This window comes from Nanorana parkeri, unplaced genomic scaffold, assembly GCF_000935625.1.
Source record: "Nanorana parkeri isolate BGI_ZX_2015 unplaced genomic scaffold, ASM93562v1 scaffold126, whole genome shotgun sequence".
Taxonomy (NCBI): domain Eukaryota; kingdom Metazoa; phylum Chordata; class Amphibia; order Anura; family Dicroglossidae; genus Nanorana; species Nanorana parkeri.
Window position 1 is genome coordinate 1,644,741 of NW_017306394.1, and position 23,055 is coordinate 1,667,795.

The window sequence follows — 23,055 nt, forward strand, 5'->3', positions numbered from 1 at the left end:
GTGCAGGGGATGACATCATCCTCCTGCCAACAAGATAGTGAATAGCCCAAATCTCACGAGAGGACGCTGAAGCACAATGTAGGGCTCGTCTTCTTCATATGTCATCCTCATCTAGGCACTGTGGGAGGGACTAAGGGAAAGGAAAGTTTATTATCTACTCCCCTCCACCACAGGTACATTATTTTTTTTTGGGGGGGGGGGGGGGAGGGCAACTTAAATAATAGGATCTTGGTGTCTATGCAGTTCTTGGCTGTGCTCACAAATGTCCGACACAAATCAGCCCCTGCTGAAGCCTTTCTTCTTGTGACTTGCTACAAAGGTACAATGTTGCAGACTGATCACTGATGGAGAGGAGACTGAGGAAATGCTTCCTCCTTCATGCAGCTGACCAAAGTCACTGAACTGGGGATCATGGGCGGCTTTTTATTGATAAAAGTTGCAGCATTTCTGAAAAACGATACTGTTGCTGTATATTGTGACGTCAGGAATCTATTAATGGAGACCTGTAACACAAGCTAACGGGTCCACTTCAAGCAAAGCACCCATCTACAAATTTCCACTCCGGATGGACTTTGGTTTTTGGGCCGAGTATGCTTTGTTCTCTACCTAGACATAAATATGTGTCCCTGGCCGTGATCTGGAACTGGTTTGGCTGCCATAAGCAAAAATCCATTTTCCAGCTATGACTCCTTTCATATAACGTCCCCATGGGGACCCCATGTTCAGAATGAGGGAGGAGCTTCAGCTGTCCAGCGCCGGGGGAGGATATGTGAATACAGGAGGAGGAGCAACTTTCAAATACTGTGTTTTAATGAACATCTGTCCCCCTGTACAGGATCATTACACTTCCAATGAGCACATCACAGGATGAAACGGAGAAGGATATTTTTACCTTCTCTCAATTCACAACTTCAAATTTAATGAGCGCAGACGTTTTTGGAAGAACTTCCCCAGAAATGTCAAGTGATTTTGCATCTAATTACCGCGTAGCCATTAGCCTGGATGAAGTTTTATAGTGCGGGCAAGCCAATTTACATCCAAAAAAGCATAACTGCTTTAATAAGGAGACCCTGACTTTTAAAGGTCACTTTACAGCCTCTTACTGCGGTCACAGAGACATCGGATCACATCCTGATTATATATTCTAATGTAACTAAGTGATAATCTGTACCTGGCTGCCAGCACCATCAATGGCTTTATATTACACTTAAAGGGTTACCCCGCCTACGTGTCACTGGTCTCTAGTGATGGGATAGGCTGCGTTCTCATTAATATGAAGGGTCTCGGTGATGTCACTGGTCTCTAGTGATGGTATAGGCTGCGTTCTCATGCATATGAAGGGTCTCGGTGCTGTCACTGGTCTCTAGCGATGGGATAGGCTGTGTTCTCATGAATATGAAGGGTCTCGGTGATGTCACTGGTGTCTAGTGATGGGATTGGCTGCGTTCTCATGAATATGAAGGGTCTCGGTGATGTCACTGGTCTCTAGTGATTGGATAGGCTGCGTTCTCATGAATATAAAGGGTCTCGGTGATGTCACTGGTCTCTACTGATCGGATATTTTGTATCATCATAAATATTGTTCAGGTTATGCAATGTCTGCCTCCAATACGTTTATATGATGGATACATTATGAATGATTTCCTCTTGTTGGTCTCGTGTCCTACATTTTCAATGGCTGACAAGTCAAGCTGATTCGTTTAAAACCTTTTATTTTGTTACGCTTCCCCAGTGCAAATCCCCTGACGTAAGAAAACAGGCTGTTTAATGAGCGGTAACATCATCTATCGATTTAATGAGACATGCCAGACTCTTTACATTTTCACCTAAATTAAAATTTGCATTAAAGAGATGAATGTGTTACCTATGGTAAGCAGGGCCCATTTAATGGTTACGTTATGCAAATAAGGATGTCACGCGTCTGCCCCTCCTTTTGATACAAGGCTCAGTCGGGGCCGGAGGGAGGGGATGATGCTCTAAATTGCGCCGCAGAACAAATAAAATGGCTTATTTATGTTTAATTGCTAATCCGAAATGGGGTTTTGTTCATTACAGAGAGCGACTGCAGGAAAACCCCCGGAGGCGTTCACCATAAAGACGATATCCCAGTATAACATGGGAGCTAACATATCACCGCTTCCTTCTCCTTCAAACACCAGCTGCACTATATCATTATATACACTATATACTGTACTTATATATTTTGCAATTGATGAAAAAAGGAACAAAACTTGAGATATTTCTTAGTAAATAGGGCCAAGCTGTGCAAATCGGATATTTTTTTAAAAATTGTAAAGCTCATTTCTGGGTGGAATCTCTGTGATTTCCCAAAACCTGTAAATGAGTTTTTCCTGCAGCATGGCAGCCGAGCTTGGCTGCAGCTTTTCTCATTACAACATGGCGATTGCTCCGGGTGCGTATATTAGCCACCCATTCACAAATTGATGGCAAAACGTCATTGGTGAAGCAAAACATCAATTTCCTCAGGACTGGGAGGGTGTGAATCCAAAAGTTTTCTTAGGACCCACAATTTACATGGTTCATGAAAAGTGATCTGCACCTCCGTAGCTGACCCAGCCACCGGTCTGCTGTTGTGACACTACAAGTCCCATCTTTTGCTGGCAGGACAAGGCCTAGTACCCCTCCTCCAAAGATATAAGGCTGACAACTGTACTATATCTCTTCACGGAAGCCTATCCCACTTCAACCTAACCACTGAACTATCACTTTCTCAAACAATCCTCTCCACACAGCTCCCTCCTCATGTATCACTGGCCCTTCCCTTTTAGATTGTAAGCCCTCAGGGGCAGGGCCCTCCTTACCATCTTGTCTTGAATCGTATAGTGATTGTAATGTCTTCCTTATATTGTAAAGCGCTGCGCAAACTGTTGGCGCTATATAAATCCTGTATTATAATAATATTGGCCGGGGAATCACTTATGTTTGTGGAACTGCAAGTCTCAGGATATCCTGACACCCGCCATCCCATCTAGTCCTTGTAGCCCCCCATGAAGACAATTCTGACACCCATCAGCCTATCCTGGTCCTTGTACTCCCCAGTAGGGCTGCAACAACTAATCTATAAGGAGAATTGTTGTCAATGATTCTCATTATCGATTCGTTGATTCCGATTAGTTGATTCAGCTCAGCCATGTAGTCATTTTAGTTCCAGCCTCACAAAATCTGCTGCGGGATGTTGTGGGGGCCATTCATTTCAATGGTACCCCAAACATGCCTCCCGCCCACAGTGTGATAGCCTGCATTGGAATGCGCGGTGCCGCAATCCCCCGCGCTCCATTTTGATGCGATTGCAAAAAAAATGTGCATGCAGTTTTACACTGAAGTAAACTATATTTTTGTAACACAGAATTTATGTTTCATTTAAAAAAAATCTAATTAATCCAAAAAAATAATTGGCCAAATAATTAATTATGAAAATAATCGCTAGTTGCAGCCCTACTCGCCACAGTGAAGTAACTTCTGACACCCGTCATCCCATCCTGATCCTTGTACCCCCCATGAAGACACTTCTGACACCCGTCATCCCATCCTGGTCCTTGTACCCCCCATGAAGACACTTCTGACAACCATCATCCCATCCTGGTTCTTGTACCCCCATGAAGACACTTCTGACACCCGTCATCCCATCCTGGTCCTTGTACCCCCCATGAAGACACCCATCCTGGTCCTTGTACCCCCCATTAAGTCACTTCTGACACCTGTCATCCCATCCTGGTCCTTGTACCCCCCATGAAGTCACTTCTGACACCCGTCATCCCATCCTGGTCCTTGTACCCCCCATGAAGTCACTTATGACACCTATCATCCCATCCTGGTCCTTGTACCCCCCATGAAGTCACTTATGACACCTATCATCCCATCCTGGTCCTTGTACCCCCCATGAAGTCACTTATGACACCTATCATCCCATCCTGGTTCTTGTACCCCCCATGAAGTCACTTATGACACCTATCATCCCATCCTGGTAACTTCTGACACCCGTCATCCCATCCTGGCCCTTGTTCCCCCCATTAAGTCACTTCTGACACCCGTCATCCCATCCTGGTCCTTGTACCCCCCATTAAGTCACTTCTGACACCCGTCATCCCATCCTGGTCCTTGTACCCCCCATGAAGTCACTTATGACACCTATCATCCCATCCTGGTCCTTGTACCCCCCATGAGGTCACTTATGACACCTATCATCCCATCCTGGTTCTTGTACCCCCCATGAAGTCACTTCTGACACCCATCATGGTCCCTGTACTCCCCAATGAAGACACTTTTGACACCCATCATCCCATCCTGATCCTTGTACTCCCCAGTGAAGTCACTTCTGACACCCATCATCCCATCCTGATCCTTGTACTCCCCAGTGAAGACACTTCTGACACTCTCCATGCCATACTACTTAATCCAGCCTGTACATACTTATCCAGCCAGTCCTGACACTCACCGTACCATCTCAGTTCTTCTACTTCCCCGTGAAATTATTCTTGACACCCACCATCCCATGCTGGTCCTTGTATTCCAGTCATGTCTGACACCATATTATTCATGTCCTTTGATATTGTGACACTACAAGTCACAGCATTCCCCAGCAGGATTAGGCACAGCACTCCTTCTCCGAGTATACAGAGCTGCCAACTATTCTATATTGGCCTGAGCATCACCTATTTTTTTTGGAACCACAAGTCTCAGCATATCCAGACACCCAGCACTATATCCTGGTCCTTGTGCTCCCCCATAGGACTCTCCTGACATCCACCATCTCATCCTGGTCCTTGTGCTCCCCCATAGGACTCTCCTGACATCCACCATCTCATCCTGGTCCTTGTACCCCCCCATAAAGACTCTCCTGACATCCACCATCTCATCCTGGTCCTTGTACTCCCCCATAAAGACTCTCCTGACATGCACCATCTCATCCTGGTCCTTGCACCGTCCCAATCGCCCCCATGAAGTTATTTCCGACACCCACATAAGAGCCGATGTGCAATATAAAAAAAAAAGGTCATGCTGGTCCTCGTATTCCCATCAGGCTTGTCCAGCAGCTGCTGGTGCACTAGAAACCTCAATACGTCCTGCCACCCGCACAACACAGGGAAGACGTCTCCGCTGAAATGCTGGCCGCACTACGACTCCCAGCATGCCTCACTCCCTCGCCCAGACAGGACTCACACCACGTGACTCCCTCTCGCTCTCCTCCGTTCGGCGGCGTCATTCCGACGTAGCCGGAAGTGGCGGCGTGACGTCAGAAGGAAGATGGCGGCGTACATGAAGTGAGAGGGCAGAGCGGGCACAGAATGAGAGGTAGGAGAAGGGGGCGCTGGCTACGACGGGTGTGTGTACAATGTCACCGAGCCCTGTCACTGCGCTATAATATATTCATTCCAAGAGGTCCAACTGCTGACGCAGCTTAAAACTGAGATCCAGACATATGTTAAAGAGACCCTGTCAGGACTGTAAACATATCAGAAGGCCAGTTCCCTATTGGGAATAGGGAATGTGTCTTCTACCTTCCCTCCATTCCAGTGCTACAGCTTCTTTCATTCTCTTCAGCATTCAACACTTCTGGGACTCTCGGGTACCTGTGTACCCCGTTGGACATTGGTTCCTTCCTCTGACCCTCCATGTGACTGATAAGTCTTGTAGGGAGGTAAGGATTGGAGGATGGGACCACAGCACTCAGCAGGGGACACAGGAATAGAACACTCCGGAAAGTGTAGAATGCTGAAGACACTGACAGAGGCTGCAGAGGTGAAATGGAGGGAAATGGAGAGGAGGCACAGGCCGCAAGAGAGGGAAGTGTACTACACCTCTCTATGTAGGGACCTGGCCTTCTGAGTTGTCTCCTCTCCTGACAGGGTCTCTTTATAATAAACACTTATGTTTTTATGTTACAAAAATTATTAAAGGTCCCATGTACACGGGACGTATGACTTTATGTAGGATATTGCTTGCAGTAAGAACCTACATATGATCCTGTCTGTATGTGTGTACAATGTAAATGTTCCCCATTGACTGCTGCTGACATGTAACTATCAACAATGCGTAGTCGGAGGTGCCTGCACAGCTGATCACACACTATCGATAGGCCCTTGTTGCTTAGCATCTTTGGTTGCTAGGACACAGGTAGCTCCTGGTGACTTGTGTCTTTGGTTGCTAGGATGCAGGCGATTCTTTCAAACTGGTGTCCTTGGTTGCTAGGACGCAGACAGCGTCCACCGACTGGCAACCTTGGTTGCTTGGATGTAGGGGGCTTCTGTCAACTCGTGTTCTTGGTTGCTAGGAGGCATACAGCTTCCGCCAACGGACGCTGTTAGTTTTTAGGATGCGGGCTGCTCCTGCCAACTGGTGTTCTTAGTTTCTAGGATGCAGGCGTCTCCTGCAATCCTATGTCATTAGTTGCTAGGATGCAAGCGGCTCCTGTCAACTGGTGTCATAGGTTGCTAGGATGCAGGCAGCTCTTGACAACTTCTGCTCTTGGTTGCTAGGATGCAAGCGGCTCCTGTCAACTGGTGTCATAGGTTGCTAGGATGCAGGCAGCTCTTGACAACTTCTGCTCTTGGTTGCTAGGATGCAAGCGGCTCCTGTCAACTGGTGTCATAGGTTGCTAGGATGCAGGCAGCTCTTGGCAACTGCTGCTCTTCGTTTCCAGGATGCAGGCAGCTCCTGCCAGCTAGTGTCCTTGCTTGCTCGGATGCAGTCGGCTCCTGCCAAACTACGTCGTTAGTTGCTAGGGTCCCCCATTGTATCTTTAAGCTGCACCCCCGGCAGATATAATAGACACAAATTATCACAGCTCTCTTATCATTAATACATCATTAATATTATTTTTAATTGCAAGCAGTACAAGTACCTGAATCTGACCTGGTATCAGCCTCTTACAGTTCCTGTACGGCAGAGCTCTGAGTGTGAGACAAAGAAACAGCACAAGTAGCCAGTCATGGGCTGAAAAGGAGCATGGTTATAGGAGAAAGGAGAAGCATAAAGAGACAGTTGGCTGTGCTCTGGTGCACGAAGCATGCTCATAGGAGGAAGGAGCAGAGTGGGTGTTCTAGGCTGTGCTAGTAAGCAGCGCTGGTAAATAACTGACCTGGATGCACAGAAATGTAAAACAACTTGCATAGAGGCATTTCTTCTGTGTATTCGGCAGCTTGCCTGGAGTCCAGCTCTTAATATATTGTCAGTATTTAGCATCAGACTGGACAAATCCCAGGAGCCAGGTCGCCAATACTCCCTAACAATTCCAGCTGGCACCTAACTTTGGAGTATTTCTCTAGTTGTTATCAATGGAGCTGGCTCTTGAATTGGACAGAGCGTCTCCTAAATTCCATATTAATTTTTCCACCTCTGGTCTGACATATCTATCTATCGATCGATCGATATACATATCAATGACCTTGGGGCAGCCTCTATAGCAGTATTTAGAGTGGTAATGAAGGAGGCTGTACTTTGTCCTCAGTCAGGTGTGCTGACAGGAGAAGAGAGCAGGGAGAAGAGCAGCAAATCAGTTTGTTGCCACTTAGTCACTGTCCAATTACAGGCCGGGGGACAAGCAGGTGACCTAAATGTATAGCTTCACTGTAGTCGAGAATGGTCGGGTCACCAGGCTGGATGTGCTGTTTGGTCAAGTTGTGTAAATCTCAGGACTGGGTGGAAAAAAAAGGGTTGGTTGGGGGGGGGGGGGGAGGCTTGTATTCTATATCACACAGCCCAGTAATTCTAAACTGAAGCCCTGAGACAGATAAAGGACTTGTGTTGATGGGTAAATGCATCTTCCAGGTGAACCTCACTTGCATTTGACTTCAGTTTGGGAAACTTCTGAGATCACTCAGTTCATTGGCAGGTACAGTTAACCTTCTTCTGACCTTCAAAGCTGCACCAACTTCCTGTTGTATTCCCATTGTCTTTGTACGGGGAAAGCAGCAGTTCTTGGCCATTCAAAAGCCCATCAACATCGGCCGTTACTATGAGTCAATTCCTCTCTCCAGCAGAGTAAACCTCTGACCACATCTTCATTGTGTGTCTGTGTAGAGTAAACATCGGTCCTACTGTCAGTGTCAAATATGTATCAGACCTCTGCAAATCTGTCCTGACTGAAACACACTGACATTGTTAACCCTTTGCTTTCGCTCTGTCCTTTAACTCGGTTTCAGCGTTCAAAGGTTGAGTCCTGTTCATGTGACTGCTCTGATTGGCTTTCACAGCAGTCACATGATCAGGAGCCCATCCAGCCAGCTTGGTCAGTGTGGTGGGAACATACTCTGCATACAACAGCATGCATGTAGCAGTCCAGCGTTAAGGCGCACCCGCCATGCTGCCTCATGAATGCGTCCTATATATAAAGAGGTTAAATTAGGGATTTTTGTCTAATTGTGCTACTTTGTTTTTTTTAATAAGTAAGCAAAGCCTTCCACAGACTAAACTGTTCCTGTATATGTGTTTAACCTTGTATTTAGCTCTTTGCTTGGAGTAAAGCATTATGATTTGGGTGGAATGGTATCCCTGTATTACATACCCTGTATTATACCCGGGGAGGTTATACATCTTTATTTCCCTGTATTACCTACCTTGTATTATACCCAGGGACGTTATAAATCTCTATATCCCTGTATTACATACCCTGTACTGTACCCAGATCTCTATATCCCTGTATTACATACCCTGTACTGTACCCAGGGAGGTTATAGTTCCCTATATCCCTGTATTACATACCCTGTACTGTACCCAGGGAGGTTATAGTTCCCTATATCCCTGTATTACATACCCCGTACTGTACTCAGGGAGGTTATAGATCTCTATAGCTTTGTATTACATTCTCTGTACTGTATGCAGATAATTGATCTATGTATCTCTATATTACATACACTGTACCTGGTTGGGTGATACATTGCCTGTACTTTTAATCCTGAGTGCTTCCTTTCAGTCTTGCTCAGGTGATTTAATCCACTTCACTAGTTGAGTAATTGCAGCAGATGTGGTCACACAGGGAAGTGTCAATAACATGAGCTGCTGGGAGACGTGACCCCAGAGTAATGTTTCCAGACCCGTCCTCCAGTCCCTCCAGCAGGGCATGTTTTGATTGTAGCTTCACTTATGTCCAGTCATTGGCAGCTCAGCAGGGCAGATTATCTTCCTTGGTGGATATATTTACAAAACAAAGGTCTGGCCCTTCAGCAGAGTGAAAGTTGAGACCTTCGTAAGTGAACCCACAATCAGAGGGGCACACAGAAGAAGCTATTCTTGGTCATGGATGTAAATAGTGGACGCTTTGTTTTTACTGCAGCGGTCGGCACTCGCCCCCATCCGCTCAGCTCCGGTTATAGAATGTCCCTCCGTGTCCCCATGTATAATGTAGGTAAATGCACCTGCATCAGATGCGATGAAGTCAGTGATCCTTAGACCGTCGGTGCCTGGGGAAAAGAGGCTGCGCGGGGCAGTGTAGCTGCATGGAGTGAGCCAGCGGATCAGGCGAGTATATTTGCTTTATTTGTACCCCCTTAACAAAATGAGTACCTACCCTTGTAGTGTGGTGGTAGCCTCACTGCAAGGGTCAGTTTGTGATTTTCCTGAAGTTCTTTAGAGGTTTACACTGGGTGACAAGTTCTCTTTAAAGACACAGCATGAGTATTTATTTAGTTCTAGTTCTCACATTCCATCCGGCACACAATCGGCGGGAGAAAGCGGGCCTAGCCCAATAAAACGCCGCTCTTTTTCTTTTTTTATTAGCGCTCAGCATGTAAAGCCGCCAAGACAGCACAAAGATGGAAACTCTTAGAAATCAGCACTTGTGTTCTCAGGAAAACTAAACAACCCTGTGGGTAATCTGCTCTCGCCATAAAACTGCTTATATACCTCTTTCTTCTACATTTAAACCCGCTCCGCTCAGCGCCAAGTACTGGAAATATTCTTGCGAGATCATACTTACCACGGTCTTAAATCTGCACTTTATAGACCTGCCGCTTTACCAGCTCTGCCGTTTTTTTATGGTGTGACAGCTGCGCCATTAAACCTTCTTTTTTACTCCCCCTTGTAAGTGTAAACGTGGAACTTTGACACCAACAGGTTGTATGTTTATCAGATAATAAAAACATTTTGCTTATAGTTTTTGTTTGAATGTTTCTAATCTGGTGTTTTATCTCTGTGTGATGGTGATTCTGGTTCTACCGGATTTTTGGACTGACGCTAGGAAGGTAGACAGTTTCCGCCCATATGGGGAAGCTTTTGCGCCAAGCTTGTTTTTTTTGGCTGTGATGTTGCATTCATGTCTGTGTTTTTACACATATGCAAGGTATAGGCTGGGCTCCTTTCTAGATATGTCATGTTTCAATCCTGATACATTGTACATAAACCAAAAGGAGCGCTGACGAGATATTGTTAGAGTCCAAGGAGTATTTATTTTGATCTTCTGACAATAACAGGTGTCCACTCTGGTGCAGACACAGGCACTCATACTTTGATCACATCTTCAGATGTATATCGGATCGCCCAGAAGCTGTATTCTGAGTCCAATGTGATATTATCAGTAGATAATCCCTGATGAAGGGGGATTTTGGCCCCCGTAACGTGTTGGTTGCAGCTATTGTCCTGCTCTTCTCGGAGGAAATAAATACCTTTTGGACTCTAAGAACTTCCTTTTGGCTTTTATACGGATAGACTTCTCGATTGGATGACCCCGGAGATCTCTGCTTTGTGGAGAGCCGCCAAACAAAAGCCACGTGGCTTCATTAAGGACTTAATTCTCCTTATTATTTTGGGGATCCCTATCCAGCGCCCCACTTGCACTTCCCCCTAATGATACATCATATGTGTCTGTGGAAAACATTGTTGTCTTTGTAGAGGTCATGGCTCTCTGGCTGGATCAGAGAGGAGATCAGCACATTACTTTCGCCAGTCCTGTGACCGGGTGTATTATTAGGGCTGCACAGATACTACTGGGCATTTTTGCGAGTACTTGTACGCATGAAAATGCTCCGATACTAAGCGCGATACCGGCGCTTTAAATTTGTAACCACTAGTGGCTGTTTGAGGTCCCGTGCTTGCTGGGGATCTCAGGCAGCTGTTTTTGACAGCGCCTGCCCGGCCACAAATCTTATACCTCCTCAGACTATGGTACCCCTCCTCACATCCCGTCACCCCTCCTCACATCCCGTTGCCCCTCCTCACATCCCGTTGCCCCTCCTCACATCCCGTTGCCCCTCCTCACATCCCGTCGCCCCTCCTCACATCCCGTCGCCCCTCCTCACATCCCGTCGCCCCTCCATTGTAGTGTGGTGGTAGCCTCACTGCAAGGGTCAGTTTGTGATTTTCCTGAAGTTCTTTAGAGGTTTACACTGGGTGACAAGTTCTCTTTAAAGACACAGCATGAGTATTTATTTAGTTCTAGTTCTCACATTCCATCCGGCACACAATCGGCGGGAGAAAGCGGGCCTAGCCCAATAAAACGCCGCTCTTTTTCTTTTTTTATTAGCGCTCAGCATGTAAAGCCGCCAAGACAGCACAAAGATGGAAACTCTTAGAAATCAGCACTTGTGTTCTCAGGAAAACTAAACAACCCTGTGGGTAATCTGCTCTCGCCATAAAACTGCTTATATACCTCTTTCTTCTACATTTAAACCCGCTCCGCTCAGCGCCAAGTACTGGAAATATTCTTGCGAGATCATACTTACCACGGTCTTAAATCTGCACTTTATAGACCTGCCGCTTTACCAGCTCTGCCGTTTTTTTATGGTGTGACAGCTGCGCCATTAAACCTTCTTTTTTACTCCCCCTTGTAAGTGTAAACGTGGAACTTTGACACCAACAGGTTGTATGTTTATCAGATAATAAAAACATTTTGCTTATAGTTTTTGTTTGAATGTTTCTAATCTGGTGTTTTATCTCTGTGTGATGGTGATTCTGGTTCTACCGGATTTTTGGACTGACGCTAGGAAGGTAGACAGTTTCCGCCCATATGGGGAAGCTTTTGCGCCAAGCTTGTTTTTTTTGGCTGTGATGTTGCATTCATGTCTGTGTTTTTACACATATGCAAGGTATAGGCTGGGCTCCTTTCTAGATATGTCATGTTTCAATCCTGATACATTGTACATAAACCAAAAGGAGCGCTGACGAGATATTGTTAGAGTCCAAGGAGTATTTATTTTGATCTTCTGACAATAACAGGTGTCCACTCTGGTGCAGACACAGGCACTCATACTTTGATCACATCTTCAGATGTATATCGGATCGCCCAGAAGCTGTATTCTGAGTCCAATGTGATATTATCAGTAGATAATCCCTGATGAAGGGGGATTTTGGCCCCCGTAACGTGTTGGTTGCAGCTATTGTCCTGCTCTTCTCGGAGGAAATAAATACCTTTTGGACTCTAAGAACTTCCTTTTGGCTTTTATACGGATAGACTTCTCGATTGGATGACCCCGGAGATCTCTGCTTTGTGGAGAGCCGCCAAACAAAAGCCACGTGGCTTCATTAAGGACTTAATTCTCCTTATTATTTTGGGGATCCCTATCCAGCGCCCCACTTGCACTTCCCCCTAATGATACATCATATGTGTCTGTGGAAAACATTGTTGTCTTTGTAGAGGTCATGGCTCTCTGGCTGGATCAGAGAGGAGATCAGCACATTACTTTCGCCAGTCCTGTGACCGGGTGTATTATTAGGGCTGCACAGATACTACTGGGCATTTTTGCGAGTACTTGTACGCATGAAAATGCTCCGATACTAAGCGCGATACCGGCGCTTTAAATTTGTAACCACTAGTGGCTGTTTGAGGTCCCGTGCTTGCTGGGGATCTCAGGCAGCTGTTTTTGACAGCGCCTGCCCGGCCACAAATCTTATACCTCCTCAGACTATGGTACCCCTCCTCACATCCCGTCACCCCTCCTCACATCCCGTTGCCCCTCCTCACATCCCGTTGCCCCTCCTCACATCCCGTTGCCCCTCCTCACATCCCGTCGCCCCTCCTCACATCCCGTCGCCCCTCCTCAGCCTTCGTCGCCCCTCCTCAGCCTTCGTCGCCCCTCCTCAGCATTCGTCGCCCCTCCTCAGCCTTCGTCGCCCCTCCTCAGCCTTCGTCGCCCCTCCTCAGCATTCGTCGCCCCTCCTCAGCCTTCGTCGCCCCTCCTCAGACTTCGTCGCCCCTCCTCCTCAGACTCCAGCACAAAGCCCCTAAGATTATGGCACAAAGCTTCAGGTCCTGCCAGGGGAGAAGGAGGGAAGCTGCACCATGACAGCGGCACCATGCAGCCCCCTTGAGGAAGGTAAAATATGGGGGAGTCGGACCGATGTCACTGCATGATTGAAGGACTCTGCAGGTGTCACAAATTTAAAACATGACAGAAACACTTTGTTAAACAAGGCAGCGCCTGATATTCACTAGACAGGAGCCTTATTGTATAACCAGCTTGCTAAATCCCCTTATAATTGGCTGATTTGTGAATAATGGAGAAAATATGTGTTGTTTTAGAAAAACTGTCTCATGACACTAAAAAAAATTGGTATCAGCGAGTACTTGAGGAAAATGTTTGGTACTTATACGCGGTCTGGAAAAAATGGTGTCGGTGCATCCCTTTAATTAATGCGTGTGCTTATATTATTATTATTTTCAATGTAGAATATGCCTTTACCATACTATATCTATTGCAACCATATATTTAGCGGTTTGATTGACATTCCATTTTAATCACCCGGGTACATAGGTAGCTATTCTTGGCCTAATATTTGTGTGTATTGCCCAAAACAAGCAATTGGATTACAGCTGCTCGTTTTCTCATTCTCAACACAAAATGTGTAAGTCACGGGCTGCTTCATTTAGTAAAATCAGTTGTTGAACTCTGCAGAGTATATTATAGTTTTTGCACTGACCCACTCCACTCATAAAACCCCCATTTACCACCTTATTTATGTTTGATAAACATTTAGACGTTCTTGTAATTTCATTTACTCGGCTTGCTTCAGTTTACGTAATGACACCATACACAGCATTAATCTTTCCACTGAGGTAAGGTGGCACTCCGTAAAGTTACGGCCTCAATATTTTTGTAGCAGCGATCTCATTTCCTCACCGCTCCACGTTAACGAGCACTCCAGAGGCCGCATGTGTTTGCATGTGAGATTTCAGAAGGACGCGGGGACTGGAAAATATCAGACTGTTTTCTTAACACCAGGCTAATGATCTTGTGAAATGCCCACTTGATGGTTTTTTCTACCAAGTATGGTTCGGTCCATGATAACAGATGGAGTGGGACATTTGCCTTGCTGGGAATAAAGAGGAACCCCAGTGTTTTTACACATTTTTCTCCCATGAAAGCGCTTCAGAGGAAAAGGCCTCCTTTTTATGTTTATGCAGCAGAGAATATTTAAACTATTTTGCAATTTATGTGGCCTTAGATTGTAAGCTCCTTTGGGGCAGGGACTGATGTGAATGTGCACTGTAAAGCGCTGTGTAAATTGTCAGCACCATATAAATACCTGTAATAAATACATAAACTGAACTTCTTCTCTTATGAAGGCCTGAAAGTACTCTATTTTATTGAATACTTTGGAGGTCATTTATAAAAGTTCCACCTCGCTGATGCGGTTTGCACAGCACTAGCGCCCTGAGATGGTGCTGTGAGTATAGGAATAGTGCCCCTAGATGGCCCTGATGAGTATAGGAATAGCCCCCCTAGATGGCCCTAATGAGTATAGGAATAGGCCCCCTAGATGGTCCTGATGAGTATTGGAATAGCCCCTCTAGATGGCCCTGATGAGTATAGGAATAGCTCCCCTAGATGGCTCTGATGAGTATAGGAATAGCCCCCCTAGATGGCCCTAATGAGTATAGGAATAGGCCCCCTAGATGGTCCTGATGAGTATTGGAATAGCCCCTCTAGATGGCCCTGATGAGTATAGGAATAGCTCCCCTAGATGGCTCTGATGAGTATAGGAATAGCCCCCCTAGATGGCCCTAATGAGTATAGGAATAGGCCCCCTAGATGGTCCTGATGAGTATTGGAATAGCCCCTCTAGATGGCCCTGATGAGTATAGGAATAGCTCCCCTAGATGGCTCTGATGAGTATAGGAATAGCCCCCCTAGATGGCCCTAATGAGTATAGGAATAGGCCCCCTAGATGGTCCTGATGAGTATTGGAATAGCCCCTCTAGATGGCCCTGATGAGTATAGGAATAGTGCTCCTAGATGGCCCTGATGAGTATGGGAATAGAGCTCCTAGATGGCCCTGATGAGTATAGGAATAGTGCTCCTAGATGGCCCTGATGAGTATAGGAATAGCCCCCCTAGATGGCCCTAATGAGTATAGGAATAGGCCCCCTAGATGGTCCTGATGAGTATTGGAATAGCCCCTCTAGATGGCCCTGATGAGTATAGGAATAGCTCCCCTAGATGGCTCTGATGAGTATAGGAATAGCCCCCCCTAGATGGCTCTGATGAATATAGGAATAGCCCCCCCTAGATGCCCCTGATGAGTATGGGAATTGAGCTCCTAGATGGCCCTGATGAGTATAGGAATAGTGCCCCTAGATGGCCCCATAGTGTACAGGAATATTGCCCCTAGATGGCCCTGATGAATATTGCCCCTAGATGGCCCCGAAGTGTACAGGAATATTGCCCCTAGATGGCCCTGATGAGTATGGGAATAGAGCCCCTAGGAAATCCCTATACTTATCAGCACCATCTAGGGGCGCTAATACCGTGTAAACAGCACCTGCCCGGCTGTTAGCTGAGAGGAACCTTTGTGAACTGAAGGGTGTCCAGAGATGCTGAGGAATGGCCGTTCTTACATGCTCTGTGCACGGAATGATCTTTCATATTAAACCTGCATGTTGTCATGTGGAGGATTGATGGGGGTGTCCCTGTGCACAATCCTATCCAGGGGGATTCATAGTCTTTGGCCAATTATCCCTTTAGAGTGCTTGGTAAGGATATTTTGGGAGATACCGGGCTTGGCCTATAGACATGAGATTGCAGTCATTGCACTATCACCTGGAGGACACTTTACTTATTCCCCAGAGTTGCTGTTTAATGTTTATCCAGGTAAACACATGAAGTATGACCTTGTAATATAGAGAGTGACACCATGTGATCTGTTTCCTCCTCAGGAACGGCAGGGATGTGTCTCGCACAGATCCACAGAACAGTTACTGGGTCACCAACAGCTTGCCGACTGCTCCAGATATGCCGCAACAAGACCGATCGCTGGCTTCTTTTTCATCCTGCGAAACGCAAGGTTAGTATCGGATTTCCGGTGACCACAGAGGACGGGTTCTGGTATACAGGACGGCAATAGAGGAACACCGCTTTGTTTCCTGTGTCCTGGTGATCCCCTCACTGAGGTCACAGAGATTAAACGTGAAGGGAAATCTCCCCACACAGCAAACACCAGACAGACATTCTAACCTGGTAGGCAAACTCGGCACTCAAGCTGTTGTAGAACTACAAGTCCCATGAGGCATTGAAAACTGGCAGCCAGAGGCATGACTCCCAGAGGCATGATTGGAGTTGTAGTTACAGCAGAGCTGGAGTGCTGAGGTTGCCTTACCCCTGTTCTAACTCTTCTCCACTCTGTTCAGATCTTTGGATGGAAGTAAGATTTTGACTGGAGCAGTTGCCCATGGCAACCAATCGGCTTCTCTCTTCAGTTTGTTCAGTTAAGATTTGAAAATGAAAGAGAGAAGCTGATTGGTTGCCATGCACAGCTGCTCCAGATTTTGATAAATTGCCCCCAAAGACTTTCCATCAACAGCATTTCTCTATTGTACTCAGGTCACATGACCTCAAGTCTCCTCCCCTTTACTTCTCTACCACACTGCTGCGTGTCCCTTAGCAAGAACTGTACCACTGGCCAGTCACCTAACATAACAGAAAGCTGTATAATGGGAGCTGCCAATCCTGAGGCAATCAGAGGATTAGAGGTCACCAAAAGTCTGACTTGTCAACAGCCCGCCTTCCCGTTTCTGAGTGTGTGAGGTCAGGCGGTTGAATGGCAGCAACTGTCTGACCTCCTGTGACCTCTGACCCCCAATCACTGCAGCTAAATGTCAAACTCAGACAGCTAATCAAGCCTGCCTGCTCTTGTACTAAATGAGGAGTGAATATTCTGGTTCCTGGATGAACCTAAACCAGGCTGGTTCTCTTTAGGGTTTAAAGTTTTATTCATTTATTACAGGTATTTATAAAATGCTGACAATTAAACAGTGCTTTATATACTGCACATTGATATCTGTCTCTGCCCCGAGGAGCTTACAATCTAAGGCCCCTATCTCACATGCATACCTACAGGGCCGATTTAGACAGGAGACAATTACCTTTCCAGCATGTCTTTGGAGTGTGTACCATAAATGCTGCATGTTCTGTCTGACACACCATGAGGGAAGGCAGAAGGAGCACAGCATAATGTTACAACTTAGTGATTTGATATATGTAGCTGGGGATCCCAGGAAATAGGGTGTAAAGCCGAGCTCTCTTCTAAAGCTGAACTTCAGGTAGATATAAAAGACACAATTTATTGTGGATCTGTACTCATTAAAGGAGAATTATGAGGGAGGTGATTTCCACTCATCCTCATAGTTTGAGTTGACATGTGACATTGAAACTGTCACACGTCGGCTCTATTGATTGGGAAGTGAGTGAACACATACAGAGCACATATAGAGTGAATGTCAGTCACCACTCCCTGCAGGGATTCCGCTCCGATCCGCCAGCGCTGACTGGAGGAACTGACGGGGGAGGGGGCGGGCACAGCTGGCTCTGCCTCTAGATAGGCAGAGACAGCTGTCACTCACGCAGCTGGGTGGATCTCGACAGTAATGTCTGGATCCGTCCCGGCTGCGGCGGTCTCGGTATATTGCAGGCAATAGCCCGCTATATACTGAGCTTTGGGTCATGGAAGGAGTTTAGTATATGCCCTCCTGTGACCCTAAAGAGAACTATTTATTATATGGTAAAAAAAAAATGAAAAAGCGGACACATTCAAAAATGAAATTCTACCAATGCATCCCTCCATGTATGATGAGTAATAATAACATAGACATGTCAGGTGTAAAATGCTGTGATTGTGAAATACTTACACTTACAGAGCATTCACTTCCTGCTTTGAAAGGGCAAAATGGCCACAGTTTGGCACATCAATGCACACTGGAATTGCCTTGTCATCAGCAGAGCATTGCAGGGAAATCTCATCTCAGGGAAAGGCATTTTCCTCCCCTGAGATGATGTGCATTGTCACATGTGTCAGAGCTCCAGGAAGTAAAACGAGAGCTAATAATCTGCCCTTAGTAAACATGGCCACTGTCAGAAGACTGGGGAAAAAGAGAGAAATAAGGAATGCAAAGAATAAAAAGCCGGCAAAGATCTAGAAGTATCTGTGTGTAGATTGTCATTACTAAACATTTCTAAAGGCGTCTTTGTTGTTATTTTAAAGATAAAGGTTCGCTTTAAGAATTGGCTGTAGAACTTTAGGAAAGTTTCTTTAGTATAACACACAGAATCATGGCTTCCTATAGACACATCAGGATTCTTTGTATCCTCATAGTACAGCTTAGAACATGGGACCGGCTCTTAAAGGTGATACATTGTCCTTGCTGTCACATATAGATACTGAAGATCGTATTGGCTGCATTCTGGATCCATGGATCTTTATTAATAGGTCAATGTATATAATGTGAGTGTCCTGATCTAAGCCGGAACCCCTCTGAATGTATTGTTTCTGTATTGTTTACAGTTGGTGACACAATGTGGGGTTTTATGTCAGAGAGCGAAGCCGAGAACAGACTTGGCGGACTCTGCCGTTCCGGAAGACAATGTACAGCGGGAGGTGAAGACGATATCCAATGTACTCAGCGTGCCAGGCAAAGATCCTTCCACAGATACGGCCGCTCCGGAAGAGCCAGCCACCGGTGACAAACTCTGCGATCAGTTCCCCAGCTCCGAGGACAGCAAAGGCTGGAAGGAGATCAAAGTGGACCTGTCTACCCTGCCTGGGATTTTGGCTCGACTGTCAAAAATCAGACTCTCAGGTATATACTGATACGGGGATTATGGACATTTTAATGACCATTGCTCCCTGTGAAAGCTTTCATTTATGATGTGTTAAGATATAATATAGTATCTAGTATTCAAGTGACATTTCACTGCTGCCACTTTTTAAAGTTCCTCACCTTGAAAGATAGCTGAAGCTTGATGCTATGCGGTCATATAAGCAGCTATGGCATCACCTGGCCCACCACCTGTATATCCACCAATCAATGCCAAGCATTTCATAACTAATCCGCTATACTGTAAGTGGTTGTGTCATCTCTGCCTCCTAACAAGGCAGCACGGGGACTGAGTATGGTGAGAGGCGTCCCAGTGGAAAGAAAACATTACCCAGAATGAATACTTCGGATGCATGTCATTGAAATCATTTGTTGGCTTTCTGTATGTCTTGGGGGTTCCTCTGGTCAGTTCCCAGACTAAGTGCCGCAACCATTACAAAGCCGGATGATGGTGTCACTTTTCACTATAATCAATTGATAGAATAGATATAAATTTGGTAATCCAGCTTTAAGTCGCGTCTTTATTAAGGATTTGTGGGAGGGGACGAGACAAAAACTGGGAAAATCTCACCATTGTGGGAGGGGCAGAGTCACAAACTGGGACAATCTCACCATTGTGGGAGGGGCAGAGACACAAACTACTGGAGGAAATCTCTCCATTGTGGGAGGAGCACAGACACAAATTGGGGGGTAATCTCACCATTGTGGGAGGGGCAGAGACACAAACTACTGGAGGAAATCTCTCCATTGTGGGAGGAGCACAGACACAAATTGGGGGGTAATCTCACCATTGTGGGAGGGGCAGAGACACAAACTACTGGAGGAAATCTCTCCATTGTGGGAGGAGCACAGACACAAATTGGGGGGTAATCTCACCATTGTGGGAGGGGCAGAGACACAAACTACTGGAGGAAATCTCTCCATTGTGGGAGGAGCACAGACACAAATTGGGGGGTAATCTCACCATTGTGGGAGGGGCAGAGACACAAACTACTGGAGGAAATCTCTCCATTGTGGGAGGAGCACAGACACAAATTGGGGGGTAATCTCACCATTGTGGGAGGGGCAGAGACACAAACTACTGGAGGAAATCTCTCCATTGTGGGAGGAGCACAGACACAAATTGGGGGGTAATCTCACCATTGTGGGAGGGGCAGAGACACAAACTACTGGAGGAAATCTCTCCATTGTGGGAGGAGCACAGACACAAATTGGGGGGTAATCTCACCATTGTGGGAGGGGCAGAGACACAAACTACTGGAGGAAATCTCTCCATTGTGGGAGGAGCACAGACACAAATTGGGGGGTAATCTCACCATTGTGGGAGGGGCAGAGACACAAACTACTGGAGGAAATCTCTCCATTGTGGGAGGAGCACAGACACAAATTGGGGGGTAATCTCACCATTGTGGGAGGGGCAGAGACACAAACTACTGGAGGAAATCTCTCCATTGTGGGAGGAGCACAGACACAAATTGGGGGGTAATCTCACCATTGTGGGAGGGGCAGAGACACAAACTACTGGAGGAAATCTCTCCATTGTGGGAGGAGCACAGACACAAATTGGGGGGTAATCTCACCATTGTGGGAGGGGCAGAGACACAAACTACTGGAGGAAATCTCTCCATTGTGGGAGGAGCACAGACACAAATTGGGGGGTAATCTCACCATTGTGGGAGGGGCAGAGACACAAACTACTGGAGGAAATCTCACCATTGTAGGAGGGGCAGAGACGCAGACTACTAGGGGGATATCTTACCATTGCCGGTGAGGCAGAGTCACATACTTCAGTGGGTCGATCTCACATTGTGGAGGGGATAGAGAAACTACTTCAGCTCTCTGCTGCCCATACATATAATTTGAGTGTATTTGGCCGTCACTTTAAATTCACATATCAGCTTAATAATACTGAACTGTGGCATTTTTTTCTTTTTTTTTTCTTTAAGCTTCACAACTTTCCCTTCAGCTCAGATCAGGTTTTGTGTCAGCCGCGACTGCCGGAGTGAGATGAAATTAAGTTCCACCCAGGGTGTAAAAATTCAATTTATGCAACAAAAATAAATCCCGGAAGACACAAAAAATACGCCAATAATCAGTTGTTCTTATCAGCGCACCAGACTGAGCTGCGAGAGGCGATCGCCGTCATTTCATTTGTGGGGTTAATTCACAGTTTTAATTAAGGTCTCGGCGTTACTCACTTGTTAATAAGATACCAATCATCCTTAAATAAGTGGACACCTGTAGGTGAGCTAATTATACTAAAGAGTTTAAAGTACCTTCATACCTGTTAATTCTTTTTTCTCTCTTCTTTAAGGTGGCCATACACACTACAACCATCGCAAGACTTTAGTCTTGCGATGGTTGTACAGGGATTAAAAAAACGTACGATCTGCATATCTTGGACAGGCAGATTGCACTCTCGATCATCGCAAGCCCGCCCCCCTGAGGGGCGGGCTTGCGATGACCGCAATGCTGAACGGGCAGTGTGCGCGTGCGCACACCGGCCCGTTCGGCATTTGTCTTCCGAGCACCGTTCTAACCAGCCGAGAATCGTACGATTCCCGGCTGGTTTTCTAGCATGCTGGTTCGACGGAAGACGTGCGACCGTACAGTAGAAACGGTCGCACGTCTCCGTTCACACTGCTCGATTCTCGTACGATCGCGGGATTTCCCCCGATTCTCGTACGAGAATCGAGCAGTGTATGGGCACCTTTAAGTTCTCCATCGTATGTTATCCCGAATGTTCAATTGCTATGTACTGTATATCTCCCTTATAGAATGTAAAATATATCATCCCAAGCTTCTTAATTACTGTTTATGGGTTACCAGTACATACCTGTTGGTGCCACCAGTTTCTTCCTGTTCGGGGGACTTCCTGTGAATGAACAACAACGCTAACCACAGGCTCCTGATGCTGTAGTTGTGTTGTCACCACTCTCTATGTGTACTACAACGTCAGGATTGTAGGATCATGTGACCTCACACAGCATGGATGCAAGGTCCCGTTATCAATCTTTCATAACACAGCCAGCGTTATAGAGTTTGGTTTGATCCTGAAGCCAACACCAACATCACTGGCAGTGACCGGACACTGTGGCTTCCACCCTGCCTCCAGCTCTGGCCATGCACATCAAAAGTGTCATGTGACTGCAAAATAAATCATATATTTAAAGCATGTGGCAAGGCAAAATAGAAAAAACACGCTTAGTACATCTCGGCAATACTCGCACATTTTCCTGGGTTTTCTGCTTTTATACATAGCGGGGATATCTGCTGATGTGTCAGAAGTATAAATAAATATTAATTGTACCTGGATGGTACCTTTAGACCAGGGGTGGGCAACCTCGGCACTCCAGCTGTGCTGAAATTACAGATCCCATCATGGCTTGGACTCTGGGAGTTATGCCTGTGGCTGTCAGTCTTGCAATGCCTCATGGGATTTGTAGTTCCACAGCTGGAGTGTCAAGGTTGCCTACCCCTGATTTAGACCGCTGGAACAGGGGGCAAAGGTAAGTATTGGACGAGGTGGGCTGCAGTCGGGGAGGTGGGGGCATGCCTTAAAGGACAGCTTGCACAGAATCCAAGGTACATTTGTCCTTTAACACATACGTTGTGAATAATGAAAATCATTTCATCTGACTTTGGTGTCTGGACTGATTATAAAATGTTGTCACACTTGTTGTTTACAGCCCTAGTGGTGATCACCGCATCAGCCGGCTATGCAATGGCTCCCGTGCCCTTTGACCTCAGCTGCTTCCTGTTGGCCTCTGTTGGTACTGGCCTGGCTTCCTGTGCAGCCAACTCCATCAACCAGGTGAGCGGGTCTTGGGTGTCTGATGATCATTGTTGGGATGTATATGAATTATGCTGCTTGTGAACGTCCTCTCTGGACCAGCAAAGGGTAGGGATTCTTATTTTCAGGGACCAGTTCACTCGCAGTGGAATCTGGTTGCTATGGGTTACCGCATGCCGCGCGGTTTGTTTCTGCTCATCTCATCTAATTTGGATTTGAAGCT

The 23,055-nt window shown here is 46.3% G+C and overlaps 1 protein-coding gene across 1 annotated transcript in view; it reads left to right on the forward strand.

Moving 5' to 3' along the window:
* The first annotated feature begins 5,229 nt into the window (after positions 1-5,229).
* LOC108784750 (protoheme IX farnesyltransferase, mitochondrial) overlaps positions 5,230-23,055 on the forward strand; it is an 88,496-nt gene continuing 70,670 nt past the window's right edge. Inside the window, exons 1-4 of the mRNA XM_018553636.1 lie at positions 5,230-5,313; positions 16,106-16,233; positions 18,727-19,021; positions 22,729-22,853. Of these exons, the coding sequence (XP_018409138.1) occupies positions 5,307-5,313; positions 16,106-16,233; positions 18,727-19,021; positions 22,729-22,853 (555 nt within the window). The 5' untranslated portion in view covers positions 5,230-5,306. The remainder of the gene's footprint in view (positions 5,314-16,105; positions 16,234-18,726; positions 19,022-22,728; positions 22,854-23,055) is intronic.